Genomic DNA, 11411 nt, shown 5'->3' on the forward strand with positions numbered 1-11411 from the left:
TGTTTGTGCAGATTAAAATATTAAGTTCACGCAGTGAGTTCTATCACCACCTGCTGTTCCCTTGAAGCAGCGTCTAAATGATACTGCTCCAGTATAAAAAAAAAAAAAAATGACCTGGCCAACTGATCCAGAAGGAAGGCCCGGAACATCGAACAGGGTGAGTCTCCCACCAGCTGTGGAGGGAGGTAGGGCAAAAAGCCTTGAACTCCTGGGTGTTTGCTCACTGCTCTGGCCATATCTGAATTTATTATAGATGGTGAGCATCTGGACAATCGTGCTTTTCCTGCTGGGAGCAGCCAAAGATGAGAAGCATCATACCTGCCCCTTGGGAAGGGCTTAAATCCAACATCCCGGCACTGGCCAGAGAAAGCTTCAGCCACGGCAAGCCTTCCAGCCTCTCTAAGGTTCCAGAGAGAGGTGGGTGGGGCTGCCCTGCCTGGGAGAGGAGGCAGTTTGAGCAGGACCCACTTCAGAGCATCTCCCCAACATGCCCAGGGTGCCCAAGGCCAGACTTTTCTAGGTAAAGCATTAAACACCTGCCTGGGTTAACATATTGATGCATCAGTATCCATTATCATATTGGTCAAATAAATACACTGGAAGAGCTGGGAATGGAACATAGAACTTTTCAGTTCTGTTGGTGGTTCTGAGCAGAGACGTCTCTGTGGGATTCAGTGGGACTGTTCCCAGATCATAAAGTGGGCATGGGGCAAGGGGTCAGGGGCGAGGAGGTAAGAAGAGAATAGATGGGGCAGAGGCAGGTGTCTGCGTCGTCCCCAAGCAGAAGAGTGACCAGGCCTGAGTGACAGTGATGTCTCACGGCCCAGCCTTGGGAGCTAATCCCTGAGTGGAGTCATCCTTTCTCTACAGGAAAGGAAGTTTGCTATGATCCCATCAGGTGCTTCTCTGACTCTCAGCCCTGGGCCAGCACCACAATCAGGCCACTGAACCTTCTCCCCTGGAGTCCCGAGAAGATAGGCACCCGCTTTGGGCTCTACACCAACGAGAACGCAAACAACTTTCAGGTGAGACCTCTGCCATTTTAACACCATTGTAATCGGGTGAGGTGTAGACTCACTTGGGAATCGGGAGTTCCTTACCTCTGCACCCTCCTCCTCTACCCTTTCCTGCCAGCTGCCCCTAGGCCTAGCCAGACCTGGACAGAGTAGGTCTCCTGTAAAAATGTTGGCTTGAATGAATGAATGATTCATATTTGTTAGAAACTCTAATTGCTTATTTGATTCTGGTCAGGGGCAAAGAGCAATCCAGACCCAGTGGAGACAGTGATTCCTGACTTGGGGAGGTGAGGCAGGGGAAAGGAGATCAGGGTGGGCTTCCTGGAAGAGGTGGCTTTTTGTTAAGTTTTGAAAATTTGTGGCATTGGGACAGGCAGCGATAGGAAAGAAAGAGACAGCCCTGAGTGGCTCAGCTACAAAAACGTGCAACCCTTCTGTGTTTGTCACAGATTCTCCTTCCCTCTGGTCCATCAACTACTGAGGCATCCAATTTTCAAACAGACAGGAAGACCCGGTTCATCACCCACGGCTTTGTAGACAAGGGAGGTGAGAGCTGGCTGGTGAACATGTGCAAGGTAGGGTCCGGCTCTAACCCCTGCAGCCAGGACTGAGGGCCACTGCTGCTACTTCCCGCTAACATCCTTGCCTCCCTTTAAGCGATCGCAATTAGTGAGCTCCAAAACAAGAAATCCTGGCACACTGAGGTACCTCTATGCAATAAAAATGCCTCTTCGTAAAAATAAAAATCCCCTTCACATTTCAGGACTACATCTGTAGTCTGAAGCAATGACATTTGCTATGAGAACAAACACTTCCACTATCTCATTTCTGGTTAAATCAAGCCTAAATGTCATCTCCTTCCATTTTCAGCGAGGCTACTTTGTATTCCTATAAATGAGGGATTATGTTCCTTTTATTCAAGTCTTTCCCACGTCCCTGAGAGTCAGAGATGCATGCTCTGACCACTTATTTGAGCTACAGACAACTAAGACTGACCGGGTGATCAAAGTAGAAGAATGGAAAGTGGCAAAAGCCACTGTAATAGAGCAGCTTTCGGTCAGAAGGACAGACAACATAAGGACACACGTGTACACACACACACAAACTCACATGTTCACAGGCACACACACACACAAATACACACATAATATACCACCTTCCTGTCTTTCCATGTGAACACTGATTCAATCTATTTTTCTGACACCTAAGAATTTACCGTAGCAGCCTGCCTTCCACACACACATTAATAACTCTGACCTAAAATGTCAACAGGAGAAATTACACACCCAGAAGATGAAAATCATTCTATATTTGACCTTGGTTTACCAGGCATTTAAGTCTTGGTACCTCTTCGGCCCCATCATGAATAAATATGTTAATGTATAAACTGTAAGATATAGTTTATATCCCCAATTCTCCAGGCTTGTAAGAGATTCCTCAGGGTTGCTTTAAAAATTAAAGTCCTGTTGGGAAAATGTTTGTATACCACATTGGAAACAAATCCTGTAAACTCTGTCTTTTGTCAACCAGATCCCAAGGTTGATTTTCCATTTATATTCAATTCTATTGCACCATCTATAAAATTCTACTATTCTTTATATGTGATTTATTACTCAATAAGACCGATCTTTCCATACAAGGACTAGTACAGGAAATGCATATATTTTCTTATTGTGATGAACTGGCCAGAACTGGAATTAACTGGCTTTATAATCTTGGTGTACCATAAAAACTGTAATTTCCTGGATAGAGTTTTCTGTTTGACATGAGATTTCCAGGCTGTTCTGAATTCTTTTGTAACAGATACTTAAATTTAGCAAAATAAAATCCCTCTGATTTATTAAAAAAAAAAATTAAAGTCCTGAGAAAACAACTGTCGGTATCCATGTGTGTGTAATCACACATATTAGTATCGTGTAAGTGAAGAGATTCTATGTGGATGTTAAATATATAGTACTACTTTATTTTTTTCTTTGTATTTTATTTTATTTTTAAAATTTTTAAACTTTTTTTTTATTGAGTAATAGTCATTTTACAATGTTGTGTCAATATATAGTACTATTTTAAATTTAAGCTGGTCATACGTGCTACCTGGCAGAAATTCCAAGGATATTATCCGCTCCTTTGACATCCAAGAAGTTTCCCTTTCAGAATTCTTCTCTTTTAAGTCAGTGCAGTTTTATTTTTCATGCATCTGCAGTGTGTGTGTTTTCTCCATGAAGTCCTGTGCTGTCTCAACTGGGGAAATAGTGACACTTCGCTCCCACCATAAAACCTCCGTAAACGCCCAGCAGACTGGGGTGAAGGCAAGCCCAGGCACTGCCAAGAGGCTGAAGGGACCTCTAGTGGCCAAATCCAGAAGATCATTTTGATACTGGCCACCAGAGATTGAACTTGAGACCTTTTCTTTTCGAAACAGGGCTCTTTGATGGACGTGGTTGTTTCAGTCACCTTATTGAATCGACCGTATTGAATTTGATCAGGGAAAAAAACGAAGAGTGGCCAGCTTTTAATTAATTGCTAAACTAGAGAGGGAATTGATATTTGTCTTTCTCATAGCATCCTCCCTGAGGGATAACTCCTATTGGCAACAGGATTCCTAACAAACTCAAGTTCATCTCAGCACTCCAGCTCAGAAGGGACAGAAGAACGGCCAGTAGTGACTCTTGGCGGCCGTTTCTGAGCGCTGGTTGGATGTGGTGTCACGAGCCCCCATGATAACCCCCCGGTGTCTCTCCAACACCAGAACATGTTCAAGGTGGAGGAGGTGAACTGCATCTCTGTGGACTGGAGGAAAGGCTCCCAGACCACCAACATGCAGACGTGCGGGTGGTGGGCGCCCAGCTGGCCTGGATGCTGGCCACGCTCCAGGTGAGTGGCAGGTGGGCTGCTGCAGAGGTTGGGTAAAGAAGCAGCTGAGGGTTATATGTTTAAAGAGGAAATAGAGAGAATCAGTCTCTCTCTCAGAGTCTTAATTCTAAAACTCTAAAATTCACCTTAAAACCGAAGGCTGATGGCTAGACGGTGTTGACATGAACTGGGCAAGTGGTTGAGGGGCTGGCTGACAACAGGGAGAGGAGTCCAAACCAGACCCTGAGATGAGACATTAGGGTGTATTTGAGGGCCTGAAAGTTCCACAAAGGGTTTGGCCAAAAAAGCATCTAGAAGAGTAGGTGTCCAGTCAGGAAAGCTCTGAGGCCCTCGTGATGAGCTGGGCTTGACCCTGAGGCCAATGGGAGCCATGGAAGGTTTTCAGCAGAAGAGTAATGGTGTTAGGTTGGCATGCTACAAAAACCCAGCCCAGAAATGTCCTGAAAATACGATCTCCCCTCTCCAGTCGAACTACACCTACTCACCTACCCAAGTCCACCTCATCGGCCACAGCCTGGGGGCCCGCATGTTAGGAGAAGCAGGGAGCAGGACTCCAAGCCTGGGCAGGATTACGGGTAAGACCTGAGGGCCAGGGCCCCAGGTTTTATTGCCAGTGACCCCAGAACATGGTATAAGACAGCAGCCTTGCTTGGAGCTGGCCCGTAGGAGTCCATCCCCTCGGCTGTGGCAGAGCCGGTTAGAACCTGCACTGGACACTTTAGGAAGCCCCCCAGAAGCCTGTCTTTGGGGCAGGGGAGGTGGTGGCTTTGTTCCCTTTGCTTCTCCCACCTCTGTCCCCGTCCATCCTCCCCAGATCCCCGTTTTCTGGTGATGTGGGTGTCTCAGCAGGACTGGGCACCCAGGAAGATGCAGAGTAAGGCTAATGTGAACATGAACAAACACAATTACGAACAGTCCTATTGTCCTTCCCTTACCCCCTTCTCTTTGAAATCAACGGCAGGATAGAACACAAAAGGTCTGCTTCCGCTGCCTTGGCTGGCAGAAGAAACCCAGCCGCCGTCACACCTAAAGCATCCTTTTAACCCAAGCAAAGCCTGTAAATTATGACAACAAAGTGTATTCACATAATGTAATTATTATAATGCTAATGTAATTACTGTAGAAAGCACAGATTAAATGCCAATTATCTCAAATACTGTGCAGAGTGCTTTACATGTTCTCATTTAATCTTCAAAAGTAAAGGAAAAGGCTGAGAGAAGGAAATGACTTGCCCAAGGTCACACAACTAATCAGTGGTGGAACTGACATTCAAATGCAGTTCTGATGTTATTTGGCTCAAATAAGTCTCTATCTTTATATGAATGCTCACTTTTATTTTCAACATTTATGTTCATGCCTTTTCAGCTGCTCTGATCAAACCTTCAAAAAAAAAAAAATTGACAAATCTAGGAGTCCTCTCAAGAAGGAAATCAGGAAGGGGAAATTTCTCTCCAAATTCTGCTAAATGGGCTAGGACATAGGGTAGAGCTGGGCATGTTTCAGCCACTTTGTGCCAATCTGCCCTGTGATAGTTCCCTAAGATGTTCACTGTAAAAAGACGCTGTGTTTATATAAATACATAAATATATCTTATATATATTAAGGTATAACTTATATATAGCAAAAGTCACCCTGTGTAGTGTATAGTGCCATGAGTTTTGATAAATGAATAGTCATGTAACCATCTCCACAATCAGGACATAGAACGTTTCCATCACTGTATACATTTTTTTTAAAAAGGCATTGGTTAATCAATCCTTCTGATGTAGTGATGCACAAAATACTTGCCCATATTTTAAAGCAACAAATTAAATATTCAAAAACCATATATTCATTCCTCGACTAACATTTATTTATGAGCCACAGACTATGCCAGACGTGGGGGATGTGGGGTCTAGCATGAAATATATAACCCGGCAGAGAAGACAGGACCTGAGCCAGCAACCACAAGTGTGCTGGGCTCCACGAATTGCTGCTGTGACATTGTGACAAGAGGACCTGGCCCTGACCAGAGGAAGGGACAGGGAGAACAGCTCTGAGGATGTATAAGGACAATAAGGAGTTAGGCAAAAGATGTGTGTGTTTACATCCGTGTGTGCATGTGTGGGTGTGTGTATGTTGAGTGTGTGGTCATACGTGTGTAGGTTTGTGTGTGTGTGTGTGCGTGTGCATGTGTGTGCACTCATGGACACTGGGACAGCCCTTCAGGTATAAATCTGGATGACCACTATGTCAGAGACTGCGCAGGGTCCTGGAGAGGCAGAGAGAAGACAGGCTTTGCCCTTGAGGCTCACAGGACTGCAATTTTGAGTGACTTTTTCATTTGTGGGGACAAGTCCTGGTTCCTTCTCTCTTCACCCGAACTCAAAGTTCTGTCATTCTAGAGCAGAGCCATCCAACAGACCTTCCAACCCTGATGGACGTGCTCTGTGTTGTCTAATGCAGTAGCCATTAACCACAAGTGGCAAGGCAGCACTTAAAATGTAGGGAAAGTGAGGAATTGATTTGTTAGTCAATTTAATTTGAGTTTAAATTTAAGCAGCCACATGTGGCTAGTGGCCCCTTTACTGGGTGGGGCAAGTCTAGAAGGGGATGCTACCGATATGTACTTCTCCTTCTGGCCTAGTTTGAGTTGTAGACTAACACATAGAACTTCTCATACTTTGATGCCTCAGTGTAAGGATGGGGACAGGAATCTGAGATTGGAGTCAGCTATTTTGTGCATGAATAAATGGAACTCTTTTCTGTGCCCTGTGCAGGCTGGAGATACGGAGTTTCTGTAACACTCTCTGGAAGAACAGCCACTGGTCAAATCAAAGTGGCTTTGTTTGGAAATAGGGGAAATACTCAACAATACGATGTCTTCAAGTAAATTTCCCCTTTTCAGTATCACATCTCACCTGATGACTTTCACGGCCTTTGCATCCATGCGCTGAAATGCACGTCATCTCTTTATCAGTGGCTTTTTAATTACTTACTTTATGTATTGAAGTTAATTTCAGACTTCTGCTAACAATTGTTCTTTTTCTCTATTATGAATCCAGGCATTTAATTCTTCCTCTCTCAACAGATCAGATTTTTTTAAATAAATCTAATATTATCCTGGATGTCATGTTTTCTGATTAGCCTAGTGACACATGCTTGTTTTAAACTAAGTGGATAACTCATCACTGTACAAATAATTCTACCAGAAAAAAAATAATATGAAGGAATTGCGGAGTTTTCTATAAGAAAGTTTTACGGGGAAATTAAATTTGAGGAAACAACATTTCAATTAATAGTTTGAGGCTGCCGGCATATAGGTGACTTTTTCATTTCTCTAACCCCTATTTGAGAGTTAATTTGGGAAAATCATCCTGTTACTCTAGAGTAGAAAAGAGTGACATGGCCTCCTATGGTCCTTAGAACTTGTTTCAGTGAATGAGAATGTGTCTATTTCTCTATTTCAGGGGGGATTATCAAACCGGGCTCCACCCATTTCAGCGAGTTTGACGCAGATCTCCATGTTGGAACCATTGAGAAAGTCAAGTTTCTTTGGAATAACAACGCGGTAAACCCAACCCTCCCTAAAGTGGGTGCAGCCAAGATCACCATGCAAAAGGGAGAGGATAAGACGGAGTACGTATCTTTGGTGGCTTGTGCCTAAGGATGTGCGCCTAAGGATTTGTATTTGTCCTGGAGACTCACCCCAGAAAGTCAGTTACAGCTCAGCCAGAAGAGTCAACACCTATCTGGGGCCCGTTTTCCCCAGACGAATAAACAGCTGATAGATTGCAGACCATTTCCATTGGGTGTTCTCAGCACTCCCTGCGGGAGGCACAGAAGACATGGCCCTGCCTTCAACAAAAGCTAAGGATGGAAAATAAAAAAGAGAAATAAGAAATAATTTCTGAAGGTATAAGGTTATAAATATGGGCTAGAGAGTAGCTACATGTTAAAGAGGGCAAGATCAGTGAACGTTCAGGATAATAGAAGGAAAAAGAAATCAGTGTTAGCAGAAGATGTAAGTTTTGAGATAAGACAAGAGAGAGCTGAGGTGACAATACTTGCAGAATCTTCATCCTGACCCAATATGTCCCCAGTTGTTGCAGCTGCAGGGATGTGAGGGTAATGACCCCAAGTCTAGCCAGCAGGACACCCCCATGTGGCTTGGTGGGCAGGGGATCCTGGGCATTTGGTCACTGATGGAGGTTTGGGAGGTTAGGTGGGGTCCCTAAACTCAGGCCTCAGGGAACGTCACTCCCCCAGGCAGGCAATGGATTGGCAAACTTCACAGTCTTAAGCTGGATGGCCCCTGTGAGGTCCTCCCTGTCTCTGTGAGGAGAGGACAGAGGGGCGGGCCCAGGCAGGTGGTCAGCAGAACAAGAAGGTCCTCTCAGCAAAAGCATAGCATCGAGAAGGCTGGTGGGGAGCCCTGCGCAGGCTGGGGATGCAGCCAAGGCCTCGCCGGCCGGCCCCCATCAGAGGACACTGGGGATCTAAGGTCAGTTCCCCAGGGCCCGTTAGGAAGTGGACTTGTTGCCTGGATCCTGTGTGGTTAAAATCGTGTCTGAAGAAGGTGGTCTCACTGGAATCTTTCAAATGCAGGGCGTTCCCAGGAGGTGACTTGCTCGTAGGTAGACCTGAGAAAGGAGAGAAATGCAAGACCAAATCAGCCAGGGCACATTGTACCTTCCAGATTTTCTGCAGAAAGGCCATGGCCTTCTAGAAATGGAACAGAATGTACCCAAGACCATGACCAAGGCCCTGCGTCCATCAGCTGCCACCAGGACCCTCCAGGAGCCTGAAGGCAGCTTCCCTGCCTGCCAACCCAGGAGGAAGAGAAAACCAACATCAAACCTCACAAATGAGTTTGTGGGGTAAAAATGCTGAATTTGTTGAATTATTCAATTATGTTGCTGTTAAGAAAACAGCCAATAAGTAACATTTTTAAATAATGATAATAATAATGGGGAGGCTAAAGAAAATCAAGACTTTATCCAACCTCCTCTCAGATCCCCCCTCAGATTTTTCCAGTCACCTCAGCGAGGGTTCAAGTCTGATCAAGGAAACTGACAGGGATCCCACTGGTGACGTGGACTCAAAAGAAAAACGTAGTTCCCCTCTTGATTTCTCTTTATCCCAACACTTCCTCCCTGACTTTTTGATGTTCCAGATATGCCTGGCAGACAGGGGGAGGGGCAAAGACGGGGCCTGCTCTGTTGTTTACAGAGTAGCTGTTGAGAAAAATTAGACAGATGGTTCCCATGAAAGATCAAAGGACAGAATTAAGAACTCCCTGTAAGGTGCCCAAGGAGAGTGGCCGGGGAGGCCGGCAGAGGGCCGGGGAGGCCGTGAGGGAGGGAAGGGGGCCCTGAGGCATCTCTCTGGATGCGGGGTTTTGACTTGGAAGGGTGCTAGCAGGGGACCCGGCTTGGTGCGGGAGGGACGAGGACCTGGAATATGATTGGAGATAAGGGTTAGGGCTTCCAGGAAAAACAGATAAAATACAAAAGAGAAAGGGGGTGAAGATGAGGAAAGAGCTTGACACTTCAGAGATCAAATGTGGTGAGAGAAGCCCGTGGTTCTTGGAAGATCCATAAGGAGAACCACTTACATCGGCATTATTGTTGTTGTTGTTGTTTTAAGTTTATTTATCTATTTAATGGAGGTACTAAGTATTTTAATGAGGATTGAACCCAGGGCCTCCTGCATGCTAGGCATGCACTCTACCACTGAGCTATACCCTCCCGACCTGCGTTGTTTTTAAATTAATTATAAAGCTTTTTTACGTTTATTGTCATGAGATGCTGCGCTATTGACATGGGATTCTCACCAGTCATGGGAGGGAGCTACGCCCTCTTCTACAAACAAAAACACCCATGCTGAAACTCAAGTAACCAGCCCAGTGTCACCGCCGGAAGGCTGGGAGGGGGGAAACTAGGGGGAGAGCCAGGCCCCCAACTCCAGGTTTGGAAGGCAAGCTCAAGGAAGGTTTGAAGGTGACCCCACCATAGGAAATGTGGAACATCAGATGGACCTGTATTGGCATCTTGGTTCTTCCACGTAGTAACTGAGAGCCCCCCTGCCTCAGTTTCCTTTCCTGCGATGGAGGACTCATAACAACACCTCCTCACATGTGTGTTGTGCTGGTGAAGCTCACATGAGTGAACCAGTTCGGGTCCTTGCCCACAGCTCGTAAGAGCTCAACATACTGTGGCTACTGTATTTTCTCAAGCTGCTATAAGGTTGAGTGGGTTCCCCAGAGTAGCTGGGCCAAGAGTGAGTCCATCTGTAAACCAATCCACTGGGTTTATGGGGCTGGGCGAATGTATTGTGGAGAAGGAGAGCTGGGAGAGGTCAGTCTCTGCCTCAAGGAGCCCACAGTCCTGGCCACCCGAGGACCCAGAGGCCAGGGGCCACTTCTAAGCTACAGCTGACCTAGTCCTGGGACCACACCAGCCCCTCCCTCTGGGAGCCCCAGGCAATCAGCTCTCCTGGAATTGTGTGAAGCTTCCACCCTTGTGCTGCCCTCATCCTTCTGAATTGTAAAATCAGCAATTATTTTTGCTTTACAACTCAAATTGCTGTGTAAGGATGCCCAGCACTGAAAAAGCGTTCATTTTTCTCCGCAGGTGCAGTTTCTGAAGTGAAGACACCATGAAAGAAGATGTCCTGCTCACTCTCACGCCCTGTGAAACTCCAGGCATGACACAGGTGCCGTGTTAACAACCAATAAAATACGTTCCTGCATCAATCCATTCACAGCATCTGTCGCTGATGTCAGCTGCCCCGTGGGACATTTGAGAAGTATTTTTAAATGTCCTGCACATTTCCATCTATTTGGGTTTCCTGCCCTTGACCTCCAGTGACCACCCCTTTTCTTCCCAGTTTCCTTGGTCCTCGTGCCCACTGTCTTCTCACCGGAGGCGCTGGCGATGAACGAGCGGCAGAACTAGAGCCTGGGGGTGGGGCCTCAGCAGAGCCTTTGGCCCCGCCCCTCATCTTACAGGTGAGGAAACAAAGGCCCAGAGAGGAGAGGTCACTGTCCAAGCACACAGGGTGGATCAGTGTCCTGGCAGGACTCACTCTGGTCCCAGGGCCTCTCCCTGACTCTGCCATCACCTTGAGAAATCACAGAAAGGCCATGCTATGGCATGGCCTCTCTGTGGTAGTAAATTTGGTGGCGATGGCACCACTTGGTGGCTCTGGCTCTCGGTGAGGTTAAGGGGCTCCAGCACCCAGAGACTGTGGTGGGCACACTTGCAGAGCACAGACAGACTTCCAGCCCCCGCTGGCCCTCGGCCGGGGTTGCCTCATAGCCTCCTCTCTGCCTGCTGGGCAGGCGCTGTCCCAGGGCAGGACCAGGCGATGAGTTGGGCTCCAGGGGGTGGCTTCAGAGAGGAGCGCCCAGTGCAGACCCTGCTGGAGGAGGACTGTTCTGCCACCCCGGGAGCACTCAGCCAATCAGACCTCACCATGGGCCTTGCCGACACAGATGTTCTGCACCCGGGGGTGGGGGTGTTCTTCACGGTGGCCCAGCCT

The 11411-nt window shown here is 46.8% G+C and overlaps 1 protein-coding gene across 1 annotated transcript; it reads left to right on the forward strand.

Annotated features, from left to right (window-relative positions):
* Window positions 1-253: 253 nt before the first annotated feature.
* Window positions 254-10825, forward strand: LOC135321856 (inactive pancreatic lipase-related protein 1-like). The gene is given in 11 exon segments (XM_064488597.1): window positions 254-300; window positions 869-1025; window positions 1466-1591; window positions 3763-3835; window positions 3838-3887; window positions 4354-4462; window positions 4702-4761; window positions 6647-6754; window positions 7337-7505; window positions 10502-10572; window positions 10758-10825. Coding segments are annotated over 11 exon segments (1038 nt in total).
* The last annotated feature ends 586 nt before the right edge of the window (window positions 10826-11411 follow it).

This window comes from Camelus dromedarius, chromosome 8 (assembly GCF_036321535.1).
Source record: "Camelus dromedarius isolate mCamDro1 chromosome 8, mCamDro1.pat, whole genome shotgun sequence".
In the NCBI taxonomy this organism is placed as follows: Eukaryota; Metazoa; Chordata; class Mammalia; order Artiodactyla; family Camelidae; genus Camelus; species Camelus dromedarius.